We start from the raw sequence: 24,302 nt of genomic DNA, 5'->3' as shown, positions 1-24,302 counted from the left end.
GTAATTTTTTTTTGCAAATTATTATAATTAATGTGCATAGTATTAGTGAGTGAATAATTTAGTGATAATAATACCTATTAATATGTGTATATCATATCATCACCAACACATATTACAGAAAGTGAACTTAATATCTACAAATATACTTTGGAATTAAATTCTGATTGAATGAGGATTTTTATAGTGTTGTTAAGTATTTAAACAGTGTTAATATGTAATAGACATACATTTTATAACATGTTATAGTTGCACTCAATTTAGTAATAAAAAAGAAATAGTTTTCCACTTGTTAAAAATAACATAACTAGTAATTTATTTAATAACATAATGCATAGGGAATATGCTATCGTAGATATATAAAAACATGTTTTTGTCACTACTTCAAATATGTCTGTAAAGGAGTAGGAGAATAATGCATTTAAAAATAATGCTGTAACAAAATAAAAATATTTCTTTAAACTTACCGCAAAAGAGCACTAACAAATCCACGCAGACTTTTCGCAAAAGAAAAGACGAATCACGGTCAAGGGTTATCGAATGCGTACGCGAATTCGCCTTACGCTCGTTTCGCTCCATCGTTAACGTTGTATTTTTATAAAACACAAGAAATAAGTAAAAAAATAAATACACCGATTACGACGATGTTACGAAACGTCAAAACTGCGCACGAACAACTGTCAACTAACACACGTCAAACGCGAAGCGCATGCGCGCGCCGACTGGCTGTTAAATTACGGTGCGTTTAGTTTATGGAGTTGGTTACAATTTTATTCAGCTTTTAAACGCACGTATTTGTTAAATTATATAATATGTAATGTTTTAGTGTGGTTCTGTAGGTTTATAATTTCTTTGAGTCAAATGGAGTAAATTTTTATTCTTATTCATATTTAGAAAGCCCATGGATGCAGGAAAAATATACCCTTTCCTCTTCATTGCAATACCTATATGAAATGATGACTGACAAAATTTTACTAAAAATAAACGTACATTTTATTATTTTATTTTATTTATTTTGTTTTAGTATTTAGATATGTATTTAAATAAGTAATTATAGAAATTCCAACTGATGCATAATTGTTATACTTGTATTCAGCGCAGCTGGATCAATTTTAAAGGTAAGGTAGGAATAAAGATTGAATGTGACAAGGGATCTTTTAATTCCTTTCATAAAAAAGGCAAAGGATGCCGCTTGTAAGCATCGGTAGCTATTGATCCGACACCTGTGGATTTAGCTATTATTTATTTTACGGAATGCTTAGTGTTGTAACTTTTAAAACTAAGTAGGTAGGAATGTAATGTATTTTTATATCTTAATTAGGCAGGTCCTAATAAAACCTCCTTAATCACTTGTAACAATGTTTGTTTATCTTTCAGAATTGCTTGGTTAGCTAAAGTATCTATATTAAGATAAAATCAAAGTAAGGAAGACATAATTAAGCAGTTAGCGGTTGCTAGCTACGTGACTAGGTGACTAGTACAAAATAATAATAAAACTAACATTATGTTACTATGTATATGAAGCAATTTTATAGTAGTTTTTTTATAATACTTATAGGAGTAGCAGACGAGCATGCCACAGATGCGTCGCTACCACCCGCCAGCCCTGAGGAATAAGCTGGAATGCTTCGAAAAAGTATGTCTCCCTTACCACTCCCATCAAACCAGAACACAGCAGCGCTTACCACTGCTATTATTAGGCAGAAATAGATGTGACGCTGGTGCCGCCAGAGTTAAGCCACAGAGGCTTCTACCACCATAAATTCCTAATGCCATGAATTATGAATTCCTAATTAATGAATTATGTGATATTAACTTTTAATAAAGCTTAGGGAGTTTACATGGATCGATTTTTGCCGCACAGTTAGCTCGGTAAATAGTGATTCGCCTGCAGCGTGAGTGACTAAAATCGCAGCCACCAAATTAGAGGCAACTTTTGCCGCGCAGCAATAGACGACACTCGGGTGATTCTTTTATATAATATGGGAATAGCAGACGAGCATGCAGTCCATCTGATGGTAAGTGGCTACTGCCACCCATGTAATCGACCCCAGATAAAACTAGTTTCCTACCTTAGGTCGGCCGCAGATGCGCCGCTATCCATGAGGACTAAGCTGAGTATGCATAAGGGTGGCCGTTATAGGGTTATCATCATCAACCCATTATTGTACCGCTCCTGGGCACTGGACTCCTCTCGGAGTAAGAAGGATTGTTAGACTTTACATACTCTTGAGATTTTTTTAACAAATCTCTCAAGTGTGCAGGTTTCTTCACGATGTTTTCCATTACCATTTCCTTCACCGACAATTAATTTCTAATACGCACCTTTGAAAAATCAGAGGTGATTGGGATAGAACCTCGGGCTGCTTTTAACGTTAAGTGTTTAAATAAAAACAAATAATAAAAATAAAAAATCTTGAAATCAATGGCGGGCGCTATACAAAACACGGCGTTTTCGGCGATTTTAGCTTTGTCTGTTGAACCCAAATATATCAATGGTTGAACCACAACAAGTACACAATACACATTTGCAAATTGCATTTGCTTCTACCGGTACGGCTGCTACGATAATAAATACTAAAAATAAAAATTTAATTAAAATTAGGTGGTACAGAATCCTCCGTGTCGAGGTCGGTTTGCATTTGGCTAATTATTGATTTTTTAAGTTAGGTATGCGCGTATTCTAAATTAATTATTAACCGACTTGCTATATAAACCATCGTGAGCAGATGTACAACCTGAGAGTTTCATAAATGTGTGAAGTCTACAGATATCAATATGTTTAACCTACATAGGCTACTGTCTTTTAATATAAAAAAATCAAGAATTATTACATTATATTACAAGAACACATAAGATGACAAGGAAAAACGTATTTATGTCCAATTACATTTTTTATAAACTACTAAACAGCGCCATCTGTTCGTACTTTTGGAAATTATGTGAACCAGATACAATGCAGTAAGCGCTGTTACAATATAGTGTTAACAGTTATGGACAGATGGCGCTTATCGCAGCAATGGTAAATGGCCGCGACTAGAGATGGCAGCACGATCTACTTACTATTCACATACACAATTATTTCTTGAAGTATTTTGTATTATGGTAGTTAAATAACAAATTGGCATGGTAAATAGAATTAAGATATTTGATACTTTTATTTATAAGTTTTAAGTTTAATTTTATTTTTATTTATATATATATTTTACTTTATTTTTAATTCACATTAGATTTAATTTCTCTTAATATTGTGTTATTTATTTTGCATTAAAGAATAAGTATTATATATTCTTTACACAATTATATGTATACTTAATTTTTATCATTACTCTACTCCGTTACACTACGATTTCTATCAATAACTTGTATCAAATCATAAATCATTTTCTAATGATGATCGTTTCCATTGGTCGAAATAAATTTAGCATTGAGATTTTTGGGCATTCATTTCTTCGTACTTAGGTATTTAGGCCATAGTTATGGCATCCTAGGCAGCGTCAAGCTACGTTAACCAAGTGTGGATTGGTACATTTCACAGAATCATTAGAATAGTAGACAGAACTCGCATATTCAACTTAGTATATTACCTATATCGATATTATTATTGAAGTAGGTATGTATGGGAGACAAACTCCTAAAGGTGGTAGAATCCTTTGTGGTTCGACTCCGGCGGCACCACCGCCACACCTATATCTGCCTAATAACAGCAGTGTTAGGCGCTGCTGTGTTCCGGTTTGAAGGGTGTGGAGACAGACTTTTTCGAGGTGTTCCAGCTTAGTCCTCAGGGGTAGCGGAGCATCTGTGGCCGACCTCAGGTAGGAATATCTAATCCAATCTGGGGTTTATTACAGATGTCCATGGGCGGCAGCCACTTACCCTCAGGTGGACTGCATGCTCGTCTGTTACTCTTATATTATAAAAAAGTAGGTATTTAGAAAACATAAGATTAACTTATTCGTCATAGATAACCAAGTAATCGGGCTGAATATTTTAATGTAAGCTATATAGTCGGCTTAGGAGGGACTCAAATTGCCTACCTCAAAATCGTTTACTCACCTGAAGCATGGGATAATCTAGCAAAGCATGTGGGTACGCTTATCTTTGAAATCGAAATGTTTGCTCTCCGCATTACCTGCCTACATCGTCTTTGATGGATTAAGTATCTTCGGATATAGGTAGGTAACGCGATATGTTCAAAGGAAAATATTTTTCCTTTTAACCCTGAACGAACCGTGTCAGATAAAATCATATTTTTCTATACGATATTCTGAAAATCACGGGTGTTTCTGATGTAGGCATAGATTAGTAAAGATACTTCGCCGCCTTGAAATTGAATGAAGCCACAAACGGCTTATTTGTAAGTTCTCTTTTTGAATTATTGACAAATAAAAACATTTTTAGAGAAAATTTACGAATTAACTAATACTGAGTAATTTATATAATAAATAAATAATTATTTAAAATATTTTAGGGACATTTTAGCACGGAGACGTGGCAAAACTTTTTTACGCAACTATTTCAATTGTCAAAACTGGTTACGTTTTCTTGTTACGAGTGAGTCATCAAACTACTAATCTATGGATGTAGGTATAACATTTTTGTGGACATAATGATATAATAAAAAAAAGCATATATAGGTACGGTCCAATTGAGAAACCTCCTCCTTTTTGAAGTCGGTTTAAAATAGGCATTTAGTTGAAATCAAAGGTTTTCACTTCCGCTTTATATTTTTTTTGCTTTTAACATCGCATTGATTTGTGTCCAATTATCTAGTGTGACCATAAGCGAAATGTTTTTGCATATCACGGGACATGTAAGAGTATAATCAAAATACTGCTCGATTCACTTGTGAACAATAATGGTTATAGATTAGGTAGGATATCTTTAAAGGTGTCGTTATTTTTTTTTTATATTTATGTTATATAGTCGTAGCAGAGTAGCAGACTAGTCCACCTAATGGTATAGTCCGCGCCAAACTGCTAGTCCGCTCTGAAGTTGTTGCGAGTAGGTGTAGTCATACAATTTGCTATGGCGACGCGATTCATTTCTATGTTCAGAGCGGACTAGCAGTTTTATGCGGACCATAGTTACCTACCTATACCTACCTGAAGTCGGCCACATATGCGCAGCTACCCCTGAGAACTAAGCTGGAACGCCTCGGAAAAGTATGTCTGCCTTGCCACACCCTTCAAACCAGAACAAAACAACGGCTTAGCACTGCTGTTATTAGGTAGAAATAAGTGTGATGGTGGTGCAGCTGGAGTGGAACCACAAAGGGTTAACGCTAAATAGAATCGTCATCCTTTTTGCTGTCAACACAGATGCGTTGTTACTCTTAAAGACTAAGTTAAAGCACTTCGTTTAAATGAAAGGTGGGAGTGGTGCCTCAGTCTACTGCAAAAAAATAAGTTGCAATGCTTCGTGTAAATGAAAATTGACAGGATTTTCTTCCTAGTTCTAACTAGGAAGAAAATCCTGTCAATTTGTTTTTATTGTTTCTTCCTAGTTCTAACTAGGAAGAAAATCCTGTCAATTTTCATTTACACGAAGCATTGCAACTTATTTTTTTTAACAAACATTTGCAAACAAACAGTTGCTATTCCCAGTATCTAAGTTCAAAGCTATACTAGACTCAGTTACTGCTTTCCTGAGCACGTACCGAGGGGGTTGAATTGTGCGCAATCTACCATAAAACCCGCCTTGGTTAGATGCCGTTTGCTTCCCCCAACCTAGAAAAAAATAGGTACATAGATAAAGATAGAGTATAAAAAGACGAAGTAAAATAAATATTTATTATAATACTAGCTGACCCGGCAAATGTTGTGTTGTCATATAAATAAAAAAACGTTAAGGGTGAACAACCCTTATCACTTAGGTGTATGAAAAATAGACTGAATATGCATATAAAATTTGGTGAAAATCGGTAAAGCCGTTTAGGAGGAGTACGGTAACTAACATTGTGACACGTAAATTTTATATATATGTAAGATTTAAATAGCAAATATGCATTTTTGACCCTGAGAACTAAGTTGTAACGCCTCGGATAAGCAGGTATGTCTCCTTTATACCGCAGAAGTTAACAAGGAATATCAATTCTTATTATAAGTAGCGATGATGTCTCCGGAATCGAGCTATAAAGTGTTCTATCACGTTCAGAATTGTATTCACATATCTTTTATATTTTACTAGCTGATCCGGCAAACGTTGTGTTGCCATATAAATAAAAAATGTTAAGGGTGAACAACCCTGATCAGTTAGGGTTATGAAAATAGATCCATCCATCCATCCATCAGCCTTTACTGGTCCACTGCTGGACATAGGCCTCCCCTAGTCTGCGCCACTCCGACCGGTCTTGGGCCGTCTGCATCCAGCGGTTACCCGCCGTCCGCTTCAGGTCGTCAGTCCACCTGGTCGGGGGGCGTCCTGTACTCCTTTTGCTGAGACGTGGTCTCCATTCGAGGACCTTCCGACCCCACCGGTTATCGGTCCTGCGAACTATGTGGCCAGCCCATTGCCACTTCAGCTTGCTTATTTTGAGAGCTATGTCGGTAACTTTCGTTCGCCTACGGATTTCCTCGTTACGAATTCTGTCGTGTAGGGAAATACCGAGCATAGCGCTCTCCATAGCTTGCTGAGCGACTTTGAGTCTTCGTATAAGGCTCACAGTGAAAGACCACGTCTCGGCACCGTACGTCATCACTGGCAACACACACTGCTCGAACATCTTCGACTTCAGGCTCTGAGGTATCTTGGATGAGAAGATGTCACGCAATTTCCCGAACGCTGCCCAACCGAGTCGGATTCTACGAGTGACCTCTTTCTCGAAGTTGGACTTACCCATCTGGATTATCTGTCCCAGGTAAACGTATTCGTCAACAACTTCGAGTGTGACGCCATCTACAACGACCAGCATGGATGTGACATGGACGTTAGACATGATCTTCGTCTTGTCCATGTTCATCTTAAGACCTACCCGTTGAGAGGCGCCACAGAGGTCATTGAGCATGGTATTGAGGTCCTCCAGCGACTCCGCCATGATGACGATATCGTCTGCGAATCGAAGGTGAGTGATGTATTCGCCATCGATGTTGATGCCGAATCCTTTCCACTCCATCAGTTTGAACACGTCCTCCAGTGCAGCGGTAAACAGTTTTGGAGACAATACAATGTCTCACACCTCGCTGCACTTGGATGGGGTTCGTACTTCTGTCGTGTAATCGGATCGTCATTGAGGCTGCCTTATACATACACTTCAACACTTCGATGTATCGATAGTCGATCTGGCACCTCTGGAGTGACTCCAATACCGCCCACGTCTCGATAGAATCGAAGGCTTTCTCATAGTCCACATAAGCCACGCACAACGGCAGGTTGTACTCCTCGGACTTCTGTACTACTTGCCGCAGCGTGTGTATGTGGTCCATGGTGCTAAAGCCTTTTCGAAAGCCGGCTTGTTCGGGAGGCTGGAAGTCGTCGAGCCTGCGAGCTATTCGATTGTAGATGACCCTCGAGAACACTTTGTAGACATGGCTCAAAAGCGCAATGGGCCTGTAGTTCTTCAACAAAGACGTATCGCCTTTTTTGAAGAACAGTACCACCACGCTTTTGCTCCACGCCTCCGGTGCTATACCCTGGCTAATGACGGAATCGAATAGCTGTTGGAGTGCTATTAAAATCGGTTTGCCACCTGCTTTTAGCAGTTCCGTTGTTATTCCGTCTTCGCCAGGGGCTCGGTTGTTTTTGAGCTGTTTGAGGGCCATTCTTATCTCGTAAAGGCTGACGTCCGGGATATCTTCGGTATAGTGCCGGGTTAGCGTGGCTCGCTTGTCAAAGACAGGTCGTAGAGGCGCACGCGAAGTGGTATATAACTGTCCGTAGAACTTCTCAATTTCTCTCAGAACTTCAGACCTCGTGGCAACTGTGGTGCCGGCATCCGTCCTCAGCTGCGTCAGCAAGCTTTGCCCAACCCGCAGATCCCTTGCGAAGACTTTGGAGCCTTTATTCCGCTCAATGCACTCTTTAATGCGAATAGCATTAGAGAGGCGCAAGTCGTGTCGCATTCTATTAAAGATCTGTGCGTTGAGCCGCCTGTACTTAGACAGTGAAGCCGGAGACTGCACACACATTGCCCGCCGCTCTGCCATAAGTCCGAGTGTATGGGCTGAGAGCCTTTGAGTTGTTCTTTTGGAGGCGGTCTGGTAATACTTCGACCCCACCTCACGGACAGTTTCTACCAACTTGGTGTTGATATCGTCAATATCTACGCAACGTTCTAGGCATCGCAGACGATTATCGAGCTCGAGTCGAAAGTCTTCAGAGCCCTGGACCTGGCAAGGTGTTGGACGAAGTATCGACTTCATAAGGCGGGACCGTTCCAGCTTGACTTGGATATTTAACGTGCCTCTAACCATCCGGTGATCGCTTCCGGTTTTAAGCCTATTGATCACAGAGACATCGTTAAATATATGCCTATATATATGTTTGTCCGCCAATATGAAGTCAATCTCGTTTTTGGTAGTACCATCGGGACTCATCCAGGTCCACTTCCTCTGGGGCTTCTTCTTGAAAAAGGAGTTCATCATATAGAATCCTTCCTTTTCCAAAAAGTTAGCCAGCAAGTGGCCTCGATGGTTCCGATGACCAAATCCAAAAGGCCCCACCTTCGACTCATCGCCATATTGGACACCTAGTTTTGCATTGAAGTCCCCCATCACAACCGTGAAGTACGATTTTGAGGTATGTATGGCTTTTGATATGTCCTCATACATAACCTCAACCTCGTCGTCGGAGTGTGTCGATGTCGGCGCATATACCTGTATGACCTTCGGCGAGTATCTTTTAGATACTCTGAGTATAAGGTATGCTACCCTTGGCGACACACTCTTGATCTCCACTATGTTGTTGACGAGGGATTTGTTGACGATAAACCTGACACCACCTTGGGACAGATGTTCGCCCTCCCGGTGATAGAGCAAGTTACCGGATTTTAGGATCGTCGAGTCCTCCCCCTGTCTTCGGTTCAGACAACCCTATAATACTCCAGTTTAACTTGCCTATCTCTTCTTCCAGCTCATATATCTTCTCATCGTTCCTCAGAGTCCTGGTGTTGTATCCAGGTGCAGCAGTCGTCGTTTATGGTAGCCCGATCTCTGCCGGAGATTCTTAGCACCCCCTGCCGCCCCCGCCGTAACCGTGACCGCTACCGTAGCCAGGAATAGCGGGGCTGCCGGGGACTGGGGGCCGGGGTTTTGTTGCAGCTGCCATTAGGGGGTTGTTGCCATAGTCACCGCGCTTGGCTGTGCGTGTTGGTGACCGCAGTATGGTGGTAAATTCACAGAGAGACGCTGCTGCCCATCTCCTGGTTTTTGTCCCTTAGTCGACTCTTACGACATCCACGGGAAGAGAGGGAGTGGTGCTATTCGCAGCCGGCACCACACGGCAAAGAGGGAGTGGTGCTATTCGCAGCCGGCACCACACGAATATGAAAATAGATAGTAGCCGATTTTCAGACCTACTGAATATGCATATAAAATTTGGTGAAATCGGTGAATTCGGTCAAGCCGTTTCGGGGGAGTACGGTAACTAACATAACACGAATTTTATATATAAGATGACGCCTCATAGCGTTGAAGGTAGAAAGGTCACCTTAAAGTTCGTGTTTTGACTCTGGAGAGACCACTATCACACCTATATCTGTTTTTAACTCGTAACAGCTGTTCGCAGCTGTGTTCAGTAGCACTACCATGAGTTTACAAAAGTATTACTCGCTAGCGACTGCGTAAAATAAATGTATGAAAAATTGTACAGCGCCTCTGGTGGTTACTCGTAGAACTAAATTCCGTAGTGTGAGCCACTTGTAACGTAAAAAACCTATCGAAATCAAATCGCTAGCGAATGTCATTATGATCTATTGCCATACAAATTCGGTCCCATGAGTCATTGACAGACGTTGTCAAGAAATACCGTAACGATAGTAGTTATGTTATTCACTAGGAAATGACAATAGTTTTCTATTTACTATTTCTATAGTGGCGTTTCTATGCCAACTCATGGTAGTGCTACAGGTCTTCAAGTGTAAATGGTAAGTAAGATACGTTTTAATAAAGTTCTTAATACCAACACACTGTGACTTATTTTAGTTACACTTTTATTTGGGGTCGATTACATATTTTCATAGGCAATATTGACCATGTTCCTACCACATAGATACGTCTACGGTACTGCTAAAAATATAGGTAATTTTCTATGATCCTTTCAGAAACTTAAAGTAAATTCGAATCTAGCTTCCCATTGCCTCAGTTATTGCTCTACAAAGAGACGCGAGGGGGCTGAAGTGTGCGCTCTACCCCAATGCGGGTTGGTAGGTTAGATGCGTTCGCTTCTATAGCATATTTTGTTTATCGATCTGTTCTCGGGGTAGAGGTGTTCCGTGTTTTTCGAAAAACGTTTAGGTGAAAATTTGAGTTAGTAATATTGTGATTGAACCGAGAATACTCAATGATTCGAATTTGAACTTACATTTGATTTTTGATTGTGTTTTGGAAGTTTTTTTTAAGTTTCATTGCTAGGTATGGGCATTTTTCTTTAACTGGGAGAGACTTGAAGCATAAAATTAAATATTAACTTAGATTTTTTCATTTTGTTTGGTACAATTTTTATTACTTGTTAAAAACATGTAGTAAATTTCTTGCTCTACATATTATTGTCTCTATTGTTATATTCTTTTTAAGTCATTTCAACAAAGCATAAATAATTAACCTGCATAGCTTGTTTACTATAGTTATCAAAAATATTACCTTATTATTTATTGAATTAAGTAACTTATGTAAAAAAATATGTAGATAGGTAGGTACGTGCTTAAGAACTTCCATCTATTTTTATTTTAAAGATTTTTATGTTAGTTAAAACATAACAAAATGCGCAAATTATTTTTTCAATTTGCAAATTTTTAACTTAAAGTAAAAGATAATCTTAAACACAATAAGCCAAAGCAAAATGCCGACGGTAACCGCACAGGCGCTGCGCCGCGACGCCGGCCGACGGAGTCTTTATTCTTTGTGGTGTTCTGCAACATTTTTACAGATTTCAGTTTTTACAGACTTCATAGAAATTGTTGAAATATCCTTTCAATCGTTACAATAACATATGTAATGAAGATGAATGACTAAAACTTAAACCTGTATGCTCACTTTGTGAGGGATAAATAGTGTTATTCCATTAAGTATATCTGAAATAATAATTTACATCTTGTAACACAAATGTAATGTTTTAATATATGTTTAAATTAACAATAACAATTAATAGGTATAATAATATTAACTGTGTTAGCTTTTTTCTTTTCCCTTTAGTTGTAAATACATGTACTCTACAGGTATGGTGTAGGTAGGATGTGTTTTCGATTTACGAGCGTCAGTAACATAATTACCTAGTAACATAGGTATTTAGGTAAATATTGAGTAGGTATAGGTAAGTAAGAGTTGTGGTAACAACATGGTATGGAGTTATTCTAAGAACTTTTAATCGGTAGGTAATTTACCTACCTACCATCCCGAAGGTAATTTTAAACAAATAAGTCATCGTCAACCCATCATTTTCTCATTACTGGGTACGGATCTTTTCTCAGAGTGAGAGGGGTTACGCCATATTCCGCCACGCTGGCCAAGTGCGAATTGGTAGAGTTCACATACTTGAGACTAGCTAGAATAGCTTCCAAACATGACGTCTATCTGATGGTAAGTGATCACTGTGGTTTAGCGGTGGGTCGTTGAAGTTTTTTCCGTCAACGAAACGTCAACGTTAATTTCCATTGATCAACTAGTTGATCAACTAGTTGATTTCGTCAACGAGTTAAGGTGTTACTAATTTCAACTTGCATCAATAATAAACGGTTTTAACTATGCTGCAACGATCAACGCTTCTCTACTGAAGTGCGGTAAATGTTATTTTAGAAACAATTTGACGTAGTGCGTGTTATTAAATATCAATATCAAGAATTGATATAAATATCAATTCTTGATATTTATAATTACAATTATTTATTAGGAAATAATTCAATATTTTCTACATAATTGGAGTTCAAATTATGCTATTATACCGACAATCAAGCTCGTCTGCTACTCGTATATTATAAAAAACGTAAAAAAATTAACGTAAGTTTAATTCTAAACAAAATACAATTTACGTTGAAAATAACGAAACGTTCCGTTTAACGTCGTTGACGTAACGTAGATTCGTTGAACGGTTGATTTAACTTGTTCGTTGATTCAACGACCACCGTTACAAAATACAATTTACGTTGAAAATAACGAAACGTTCCGTTCAACGTCGTTGACTTATTTAACTAGTTAATTTCTATTGGGTTAACGTTGATTCGTTGAAAGTGAATCAACGGTTGATTTAACTAGTTCGTTGATTCAACGACCACCGCTACTGTGGTTCATGGACATCATGAACAAATAGGATGAATAATGATGATGAACTACTTACCTACCTATAGACTATGATCCTCGGGGACTAAATAAAAACATCTCATATAAGTAGGTATACCATCACATCCATCAAAATACTTGCAACATGACAGCACTTAACAACTTTTGTTAAACAGAAATACATACGGCAGTGGTGACTTTGGAGTCGAACCTCGAAGGGTTCTACCACCTCTATGCATCTATTGTTAGTGTAATTTGTCCCAATGGCACAGTTAGTCTAGTCAGTAGTTATACTTCGGAACAAAGCACGCATTCTGTAAAAGGGTGCCAAGTACCTTGAAGTGCACGCACTGTTAATGTCAAAAAGTAGCCTAGACTAGGAAAACTATATATGAAAAGGGCTTACATATAGGTAAACACAAGTCGTAACTATTTAAAAAACCTTTTAACTATCACTAATATGATAGTGCTTTCAAAAATGTGTTTATCACATTCTTATAGATTTATAAGTTAAGTTATTACCTATTATTAGTTTAAAATAATAAAACAGTATTTTACATGCGATTGTAAAATGTATCATTTATACTCAAACAAAACCAGGTGCTGAAGTTACATTTATTTGAGAGTAATAAATAGATGTAGTTAATTATTTTTAAGTATTTTAAGCAAAATAATTATTTTGATTATAATATACAAAAATATAGAGCTACAGAGAGAAGCAATAGAGCATATAGTAGCTATGTATTTATAACTAAATTCAAGACGTTTTAAAAATATCTACCTCCTGTATAAATAAGTATGGAACAAAAAATTACATAGAGCAGGATATAACTGCTCTATGTAGATCCTTAACTACATCCAATAGCTTTGTAGTCAAGAAACTGACAACACATAGAACTAGACGATGGTTAGACGCCCAAAACTCGACATTCCTATTAGTAATACTATCAATAGGTACTCTACAAGCGACCTACGTTGAAATCACGCTTGACACTTTCATCACTTTTGATCAGGATTCTCTTCGGCGTGGGAGCTATACACACACAAACATCAGGCCCAGACTAGATTAGATATCGCATGTTTAAGATATCTATGCGAGAATCAAACCCGAAATCTTTTATTTGGAGCTCCCTCAAAACCTCTAAGGACTGTTCTTACACTCAGGTAGATATTTAACGGAACAATACCTACATAGGTACGCTGAAATCAATAAGTCTGTCTGTAATTCTTACTTAATATTATAAATCCGAAAGTAACACTGTCTGTCTGTCTGTCTGGTTGTCTCTTCTTCACGCCTATACCACTGAACCGATTTTAATAAAATTTTGTACAAAGATAGTCTGAGACCCGAGAAAGGACATAGGATAGTTTTTATCCCGGAAGTCCCGGGAAGTAGGGATGGCGATCTAAGATCGATTAATCGGAGAATCGATCTTTTGGACCAAAGAATCGATCATTTTAATCGATATTAGTAAGAATTTAACCGTAAACTATGCATTTGATCAAGTGATGATCTTTAGCAAAGTTGTTGTCCATGAGCCCACGAAGGTTTCAGAGTTGGTACGACCAATTTTCGCCAGATGGCGCCACTGCCATTCCAATGAAGGTACGAATTTTCAGTTTTATGTATGTTAGTATGTCATATTATTTTCATTTAAACGCGGGCGAAGCCGCGGGCAAAAACTAGTATTCAATAAATCTGCAAATAAATAAGCCTTAAATTAAAATGTTATCATCATCAATTGATTATTATCCTAATTGTGGTCACGGATCTATTATCGTGAATGTGTATGTTTGTATGCAAACCATTTTTTTGTTAAAGCTTATTTATTATATTTGACATTAAATACGCACATGTCAACGAAATAGTGTCATGGATTGGAACCCTGTACCCTTACTATGAGTTTTTACGTTTTGACAAATATGACTGTTTTGGTATTTGTTTACGTATTGGCCCATACGATTTCCTAGTTCTGACACAATCCACTAGGGGCGCTGATTGGAATTTGTGTGGGCAAATACGTAAACAAATACCAAAACTGTCATATTTGTCGAAACGTAAAAACTCATGCTAAGGGTACTGAACCCACAGCATGAGAAGCCAATATTCATACTACTAACTCTAATAATTAACATACAATTACGTACTCAAAAATAGTCAATTAGCATTATGCTAGTTACACACCGAAACCAAAACGGCATAAAGCCGCGGGACGAACCGAGCGCGATCTGAAAATTCAAGCTAGAACAACTCGCGCGAAATTCCTTCATTACAGTCAACAATGCCTCTGGACGGCTACATACAAATAACTGCCGTCCAATTTAAATAACAGGCTTGCAAAGCTGAAAAACAAGCGGTAACCGAAGTTGGGAATAAATTAGCAACCCCCCTAGCCCCCTTTACCCCAATGTGTACATTGTGCAAAATATTATTTGCCTTGCCAGACAATAATAGGATCTAATGCCACGCCCTGACATGTTAGCTTTGGGGGACTCCGCCCAATGCAGCTCGGGGTGCGATTGGTCGTGGTTATCCTCTGTCCCTCTCGCACATCGCACGTCTCGCTCCCCCACGTAGCTTTTCCCTCAACGCCCGAGGGGTAAATGTTTTGCTAGGAAACATATACGAGGGTTTTCTAGAGGCTCACTCGCATTGTCAGCCCGCTCCGTTCTGCGAATATTTTTTGCGCGTTTATTTGAAGACGTCTACCTGAATGGTGTGTGAGAATTCGCTTTATGAGATTTTTTTCAATAGGCACGAGTCGTTTAGCGGGATTACAGTCGGCCATACATCTTTGTAAACAGTTTCCTTTGCGTGCTTGTTGGGGCTTTATCACATTTTTATTACACTTTTTTACCGTTCATCCGTATTATGGACCGTCTAAGAATCTGCTTTTTGAGTTATCTTGTTTTTACAATTTTTTGATTGTTCACTAATGTCTCTACATGGGTAAAACATTGATATGAGTATAAAATATTGCTCTCCAATAGTTAAAAATTCTGAACTGCTCGACGGTTTTAGCAAATAGCCAATCAATAATATAATAAATCAATTAGTTAAAAACTTCCTTTATCGTTGGTATTTCTCTGTAATATCTATATATTGATAAATAAACCTAATTTATAATAACGACAAAACAACCAAGAAATGATATACCTATGTTTGTAGATACCTACTACATAAATCCTTTCTCTACATTGCTCTACACACAAAACATTAAAGGTAAAAAGACCGAAACGAGATTGACAAAAAGAGTCGGCACAAAAACTCGCGTCTAACTCAAAATAAATACCGCAACAAAGTTGAATCGATAAGCACGGAGCGGTCTAATAATTATTAGTCGACGGCCTGAAATTCATGCACAAAGCTCCGACCCGCAGTAATAATAACGACAATTGTTGTGTTTACTGAAACGTAAACGTACCGGGTGGTGGGGCAGGCCCCCTAGGGGCGGGGCCAGCCGGGGCCTCCTCCGCGCCGCCGGGGCCCGCTGCAGTCTGTGCCGCGCCACGCGCCCTAACGCACCTCTGACATGTGACCGTACAGCATGGAAGATTGTGATCTTGGCCAATACCGCGACATGATCATCGAGGGCGAGCTACCTCTCGACCTGCGACCGCCGCCTCGCCTCTACCTACCTCACTACCTGCGGGACGACAGAGAGGAATACCCCCAAGATGATACGTACGTGTCCGTCGACGAAGATACGCCGGATTTGCCGCCGCCGTCCAGCGACTCTGACCGCTACGACGCGTCCAGTCCGAGCGAAACAAAGCCCAACTCTCCAAAGAAACCGAAGCAGAAGTCCTCGTCGCAGCTGATCAAGCCGCCGTACTCCTACATCGCGCTCATCACCATGGCCATCCTGCAGTCCCCGCACAAGAAACTGACCCTAAGTGGAATTTGTGAGTTCATTATGACAAGGTTTCCTTATTACCGCGAAAAGTTTCCCGCGTGGCAAAATTCTATCCGGCACAATTTGAGCCTTAACGATTGCTTCATTAAAATTCCGCGGGAGCCGGGCAATCCTGGGAAGGGGAATTACTGGACGTTGGATCCCTTGGCGGAGGACATGTTTGACAACGGCAGCTTCTTGCGGCGGCGAAAAAGGTACAAAAGACCAGCCCCGTCTTTACAGCACGCTCATGCAGTTGTTGCCATGCTGGCGCGGGAGGCTTACGCGCCGCTTCTACCTCTCCCGTGCTACTTACCGCCGGCGCCGCTGCTGACCCTGCCGCGCCCGCCGCCGGCCGCTCTGCGCCCTGTTCCACTGCCACCGAGGATTGCTGAGACCACAGACACGCGCACCAAACGTTCTAGAAACGGCTTTTCCATCGAATCAATCATCGGTTCCCAAGACAGTCCTACGACGGAGTCGAGGCGGAGTGCGTTTTCGCCACTGCACCAGAACGGGCCTCCGGATGACTGGGCGAGGTGAATGTGTGTCGGCGGGTTCTTTGCGGGTCCAACTTCTTATTGAAACGTCCCACGGAACTGGCTGGCACAACAACGCAACACGGTGTGACAGTTCCGAACGATTTAAAATTGCAGTGAACTTCCAGTGATGTTTAGACTTTGTAAAAATTGTAAAGGCTCCCGACGGGTAACTTAAGTTAGTTATACGTAAATTATATTAAAAGCAACTTATTGTATTTAATGACCAAAGCATCTATAGTTACCATTACCTAAGTATTTAAGTCAACTCAAGAAGTAAGTGGATCATTTCCTATCGAATAATTACAGCACGTTTATAATTTGTAGGTTTACAGTTTTTGTTTTTGCAAAATAAGTATTACAAAGTTCGTCCGTATTTATTAAATTAAGCTAATGTTATGTGCCAAAAATTTATAATGTTGCAACTTTTTAGAATGTTTTGTTATTTAAGGAAAATCGCGAAAGAAAATTTTAGGGTATTTGTCCAAAGTTATCTTCATTTGTTTTAATTTTGTTCCTTATTGCTTTAGTTATTTGTGAAAAAATAGTTTTAAATAGTATTATATTATTAAATTATTCTAAAAAATTGCAATATGCATAAGTAAATAATCTATGAATCTAGTCATTTCTTGTACAAAGTAGTTAATAAAATAATGTAAATATTTTGTAAAATTCCTTCACTTAAGTAGTTTAGGTATTTTAGCCATTACTAAGTTGCCGAACAAATGCTGTATTATTTTGAATGTTGTATTGTACTTGTAGTATATTTTTGTGTAACTATGACTTAATATAAGGTATAAAATACATTAATACAAAGTATATTCACGTTTTTAATTTATACTTTTGCCTTTTTCAACATATCATTGACACCTCTAGGAGTTATTTTAAAAAGTAATCTATACAATGAAATTTAATAAAGGTATTGAAAAAGAAAGGTGAAATCAATTGGTATTATGGAGAAGATGTGCGTTATACAAATTAATTATCACCTAATGTGATAAAAAGTATCTTTGTTTTTTTTTAACCGACTTCAAAAAAGGAGGAGGTTATTCAATTCGACCGTTATACTTACTTTTCGATACTTATGCTTTTTTATGTTGTTCAGCGATTTTTTTGCGATGCCGCGACCGATCGACATGATTCATACATCTGAATTTTTTTTCTATAAAGTTTCAAAGTCATAAAAAATGTAAATGTTAATTTATAAACTATTGACCGATTTAATCTTATCAGATAATTATATGGTTTAAGTTATACGAAGTCTAGATGATTGCATTACCTAAATTATGTCTAATCACTCTTGCCTAGAAGAGACTCCTGCAAAATGTATTTCAAAAAGCAACAAGGAGAACTTTCAATTATAATACTTATCATAAAAGTAAAATAGTGTTAGTAATAGTAAGCAGTTACTTTATAAGTGAAGAAACATTTATTAATGGGTAGTGCATAAAGCAAATATAAAATCTTTAAATAAGATGAAATAAACTAAAGTTTTGGGGCAAAGCGATGGTAACCTATTCGAATTGAAAATGAAAGAAGAATTAGAATAAAATAAAATAAACATTTATAGAGGTGATACATTTTAAAGAGATAGTAGTAAGATAGATATATTCTTCAATGTTCTACCGTTTTTTTTTTTTGCCTTAATTGTAGTAGAGTTTTAAATACGGTAAACATTCTAATTTAGTATTTAGGTGAAGTATACAATGACATAACTAATTTAATGTAAATTATTTTTCGGAATTCATAGTTTGTTATATAACTTATGGATCAGAGAAACGTTCGTGATTCATTTTGTTCAAAAAGATAAACAACATTAAAATGATAAAAATAAATATTTCGACAAATTAAAAGATTTTTGCGCTTCATTTGATAGAATTTTGAACCGGAAATATTTTACTTTCAAATTGACTTTTTTAAAACTTTTTGGAATTTATAGTTAGTTACATAACTTATGGATCAAATGAACGTTCGTGAGCCATGTTGTTATAAAAAAGATAAACAACATTAAAATGATAAAAATAAATATTTCGACAAATTCATGGATTTTTGCCTTTCGTTTGACAGATTTTTGAATCGGAAATATTTTTTTTACAAATTGACGTTTGTAAAACTTAGCCCACTAATCTCTACATTTAATGTAGTGTAATGTGTAATGTAAGTTATGCTATTTTCGTACTAGTCAAATTGATTTTAAGGTCAACAAACTTTTTGAGCTGTGAGTTTTGATAACGAATCCTCATCACGTCTTGCTCAGAGATAACACTAAACAAACCATAATTTCTCCACTATTTACTGCCCAAATATTTAGTTACATCAGGTAAATCTCTTTAACGTGTATGTAGGGTTATAGTATAATTTTTGAAACACATCGAATCGTCTTACTATTTATGGTACCTAAGTTTTACGCGCACAAGGCGCATGTACGCTTGAGGAACTTAGTCTCTTAAAAAAATATGAGGTCGAAGTAGCAAATAGCTTGCAGGCCACCTAATGGTAAAGTAGTTTCTGCCCCCCATAAACATATGTAAAAGTGACCAACTTTAGGCAACGCATTCGTAGTCACTTATGTATAATTAGCGCCCCTAGCGGATTGTGTCGGAACTTGGAAATAGTATGGGCCAATACGTAAACAAATACCAAAACAGTCATATTTGTCGACACGTAAAAACTCATGGTAAGGGTACAGATGGTCATTTGCTGATTCTTTACGCCTTTTTGTGTATAAGCAATAACTTTTTCGTATCGTTTTCAAATGTGTGTGCAGAAAATAATTTATTTATCTACACTGCCAGAAGCAACAAAGTGATATTTCTGTTAAATTTAGATGCGAGGAATTGGAGGTTTTGTATAGATAAGTCGTTTTCTTCTCAATTTATCCTAGGAGTGATTTTTTTTGCATATTAAATAAGGGTATTATGTTTAATTTTATGCTTAAGGCGTTGATTGTCTGTTCAATTTTTGAGATTATAAGCGGTATTTAAATATATGGAAATTTACCTTTATATTATTGGATATCCTCTAACTCTTAACCTCTTAGTAGTTTTTAGTAACATATAGAGATATATAAAATACTTTTACTTAATTTTTTGTATGTTTATGTCTAATATCGAAAGCTTTTTTTTTGGGATACCGCGTTTGTGCTTCTGAGGGCAGTTAATAACTTATCAAGTTTTACTAAAAACTAGCGCTACTTATTACTTATTTTCGCTTTAGTTAAGGAGAAATCTGTTAGTTTCAAGAGGTTGGGGTATACCTATTTTAAAGACCAGGAGTCCATTAGAAGTTTAACCGCAAATAGCTAGACTTTCCAAGTAGGTGTATAATTGCGGGTAACACTGAAATCCGATGATTTTTGTTATTATCTCAAGAGTGTCATACGACAGAAGCCTATTACATAAAAAAAAAAACAAAAAAAATGAAATTAGCATGAACAATTATTTTGAACGAAATGAATGAATGTATGATGAATTGCGTGATAAAATGTCTCCTCATAGTGAAGTTATTTGCCATTTTTTTATTTCGATTCCCAGATGAAATATGTAATTTTAATAAATGTTGTAATATTGCACATATCAGCCCTAGGATTGCAAAAGCAACAATGTATCAAGAGCAATAACAAAATTAGCAAAGCAAACACATGTTGCTGTGCAAACGAATGCGCTAAACGTTTATTTTGCGCACATATGTATATTATTGCTATTATCATAACGTTGTTTAAGGTTTACTTTATTGTCACTGTATTGTTTAATGTGCTAGACTTGGCGCCCGGTGATCGTCGGAAATATAATCACTTTTAAGATTGTGAAGGAAAATTTTGTTTGTATAATTTTAGGTTAATATAATCGCGGAATTGAGACAATTTAATATTGAATGGGTATTCACAATACGCAGTTTTCCTTTTCGATATTTCAGGCTAATTGCATGGATCGTGGTCACGGCGAAACTGCGGTGGCATTGATTATATTAAACTTTAACTTATTCGACAATAATAAAAAAGAAATATACTTGAATTATGATTCATTTTCATTTACTTATATTATTTATATTTATATAAAACATATATTTTTTTAAATATGTATTAATGCAATTATTTTATTTACCACTTCTACGCTGTGTATAGGTTTCATCTCATAATAATATGAGGTAAGTGGTTGTTGTATTGTAGTAGAACTGATCGCTAGATTTCTATATCAATATCATTTTCAATAATTATTACTGTAGAAACACATTTATTAATATAGATTCCTATCGAAATATGCTAAATATATTTTATAATTAATTTTCAAAACAATTTAGAAATCTTAGAATGATCCAATTTGTTCGTTTTAGCTAGTACCTAGCAGATCGACATTGTACCTAAATAATTTTAATTTGACGGTACATTATAATTCAAAAACATGTTTTAATAAAACGTTATTTAAACCTTATTTTTAATATCCATCGCGGTTAAATTGTTTTGATTAGTAATCTAAGTAAAGTAAACCAAGAAATTATCATAGGAAGTATGTACCTACTTATTTTGTTAACAAAACAGATTAAATTAGAAATTTTACAGCCGGATCTCAGACTACATGCATAGTGCGAGTGATTCTAGTGATTATAGTTGAGTTGTAAGGTAGTGGATACTTTTTAATTATTTTTCATGTACATACCTAGTTTACATTATGATGTTTTTTACAGAAACAAGAGATCAATCTAGATTTGAACACGGAAAAATGTCGTAAATTATTTCACTCTACTCAAAATCGGAATATATCAAATTAACCTTTATACGTTTAATTGCTACTACTATCTATCTACCTACCTCACGATAAAGTTTATTAATTAATTACATTATTTTTTTTATTATCTCCATAACCGATAAAACGCACAGAAATATAAAGATAATACATAATTATAATGTAGAGAAATATAAAACAAATAAAATGAGGAGATACGTATTTATTTTAACAAGTCACGAGCTTAGTTCTGGTTTGAACTGATACCTTTAAACTTTATGCAAATGAAGTTACAGAAATAGTTTGAACAGTAATTGTAATAAGAAATACAGGATATTTAGCAATAATTGCATGTTTCTTTGAGTAACTGCTATAAAAGACATACTACTATATGCGGTAAGTACCTACTCTATTGACGAGGCATTCCAGTTTAGTCCTCATGGGTAGAGGCTGTACCATCTGTGGCTGACCTCAGGTAGGAATCTTATCGTATATGGGTTGATAATCTCTAAATAGAGATGACAGCTAAGTTTTCGATTGCCGATGCTAAAAGTAGCTTATGGTATTTCGTCGTCTACCCATAGCCACTGTTGGGCAGGGGTCTCTTAGAATGAGAAGGATTAGGCCATACTCCACCATGCTAGCTAAGTGCGTATTGGTCAACTTCACATACCTTCTTGAGAACTTCTTTTTTTAAATCTTTTAAGTATGCAAGTTTCCTCACAATGTTTTCCTTGACCATTAAAGCAAGTAATTTATTTGTAATACCCAGAGGCCTAGGATTCGAACCTGAGCCGATCGAGAGGCCGTTTCAACCATTAGGCACTTCACTTATCACTTCTAATGTATTTACGGAACAAATCGCACTAACTGACATCTTATGTAACTATAATAAATATATATCTACCCACCGCATTTCTCATATGTTTATCACAATGTCATCTAACGATACATTGTATTGTGCAAATATTAGTTTAAAACATGCAGTGAACATTATCATTTAGATCTATTGCAGTGCTTTGTGTAAAGAATTATCTTACGCCTGCAATGAGCGACCTTGGTGAGTCCTTTGACCTTCTACACGTGTTGTATGGCCTAGCAACTGTGTTCCACTCCCACTGCTGGACCGTGCTCCACATTTAGGTAAGAGATTTCATTTACTTTATATTTGTGGGATTTTCAGACTAAACTAGTTAGAGCGAAATGCGATGTTCATTTTCATTAAAAAGAAGATTTTTTTCCTCGTCACGGTTAACTGTGTCTCCTGGATCGATGACGAATGTCAATGTCAGAACTGCAGTCATCACGTAAAACAACATAATTTGAGTAAATTCTTCTGGAGTATCTAGACCTATTGAGTAATAGTTCTAGATACTCCAGAAGAATTAAATCTTGCACAGGTTTTCCTTATTAACATCGTCGTCAACCCAGTAATGTCTCGGTTCAGGGAACAGGCCTCCACTTATAGTGAAATGGGCTTAGGCTGTCTCCTGAGTAAGTGCGAATAGGTAGACTTCATATGTTTTATTTTAGATATGTAATTAATTAATACAATGTATATTGAGAACACGTTTTATATTTCCAACCATTTAATATAATCAAATTATAACAGACATTTTCCAGGAAGTGTTGCCATTAACCAAAATCATATATTAACTTTTTTTAAGAACACTCAGACATGTAGGTTTTTCTGGCTATGTTTTCCTTTACTTTTATAGCCAGTGATAATTGATTTTTAATACGCATATAACTTTCAAAAACCAGAGGTGCGTGCCTGGGATTTGAACCTCGGATCCTTCAATTAAGAAACCGATCACAAGGCTATCACTGCATTGTAAATGATAACATAGATGGGTACTAAGAAATAATTTGTAAAAATGCATTCCCTATGAAGGTACTGAATCTACTTATGAAGGTATCTTAACATTCTCCAAATGTAGAGCATAAAATAACCAAATAACATGATAACACAAATTTTCCAAAATTCCTATGTTTTCCTCCGAAATGTCTATTATGAAAATCCAACATCATAATGTTTTTAAACGGGCACGCGTGTGTTTGTCCAACATAAATCATTCTCATTGTGTACAGTTAAGTTCAAAAATAAGTTACAACACATAATTTTGTTAATTTCCTTTAATATTATTTAAGTAGAAAACTATTACAGTTGAACTAAAGTTTTATCCTCTTGTCTTTTTATATAGATTAAATGTGGTCGCAGCACCGCACTTATTCCCTTGTTAGGGAAGCAAAAGCTTTGCCATACTGTGGTTTGAATCGTGTAATTAAGTAAATAATTAAGACTTTTTAGGTATTATGCGTCACAAGGCAACACCTCAGATAAGACTTCAATTCAAATTACTTAGATAATTTAGAATACTATGAATGTCAATAGGCGTCAGTGATCATTTAACACCAGGTAAAAATACTTGATACTTTATTGAAAATTTATTTTATCCTTGTTTACGCGTGCAAAGTTTAAAGAAATAATCATTACAGTACACAGTATTCAAGAGTACAAAGTATATCAATTTATAGATAAAAACCTTTTTACTGTTTCGTAAAATTAAATTATTTATATTTGAAAATTTCTCTGTAATGAATAAAACTATAATTATATAATTACATAAGTATAAAGAAAATGTTAGTTAAAATTTTAGATCAGAACTTGGAATACTGTACAAAATACAGTAACAGTTTTAACTCTTTTTAGTTCCGGAC

General features: G+C 36.7%; 2 protein-coding genes across 2 annotated transcripts in view; one reads left to right on the top strand and one right to left on the bottom strand.

Annotated features, from left to right (window-relative positions):
* The window catches only part of LOC140752146 (putative phosphatidate phosphatase), a 112,558-nt gene extending 111,832 nt beyond the window's left edge, over nucleotides 1-726 (bottom strand). Inside the window, exon 1 of the mRNA XM_073086329.1 lies at nucleotides 465-726. Within this exon, the coding sequence (XP_072942430.1) occupies nucleotides 465-576 (112 nt within the window). The 5' untranslated portion in view covers nucleotides 577-726. The remainder of the gene's footprint in view (nucleotides 1-464) is intronic.
* Nucleotides 727-15,934: 15,208 nt separating this feature from the next.
* On the top strand, nucleotides 15,935-17,329 carry LOC140752379 (uncharacterized). The gene has a single exon (XM_073086651.1). The coding sequence runs from the start codon at nucleotides 15,974-15,976 to the stop codon at nucleotides 16,862-16,864; it is 891 nt and encodes a 296-aa protein (XP_072942752.1). The 5' UTR covers nucleotides 15,935-15,973; the 3' UTR covers nucleotides 16,865-17,329.
* Nucleotides 17,330-24,302: the final 6,973 nt, after the last annotated feature.

The sequence above is a fragment of the Epargyreus clarus genome, unplaced genomic scaffold (genome assembly GCF_041222505.1).
Source record: "Epargyreus clarus isolate Ecla_fem2 unplaced genomic scaffold, WU_Ecla_fem_2.2 ptg000024l, whole genome shotgun sequence".
In the NCBI taxonomy this organism is placed as follows: domain Eukaryota; kingdom Metazoa; phylum Arthropoda; class Insecta; order Lepidoptera; family Hesperiidae; genus Epargyreus; species Epargyreus clarus.
Note: the sequence above shows the minus strand (reverse complement) of the source record. Positions and strands in the feature narration are given on the sequence as shown.

What these genes read in the sequence shown, in the direction of transcription:
- LOC140752379 (XM_073086651.1), top strand. Translation starts at nt 15,974, where the DNA reads ATGGAAGATTGTGATCTTGGCCAATACCGCGACATGATCATCGAGGGC.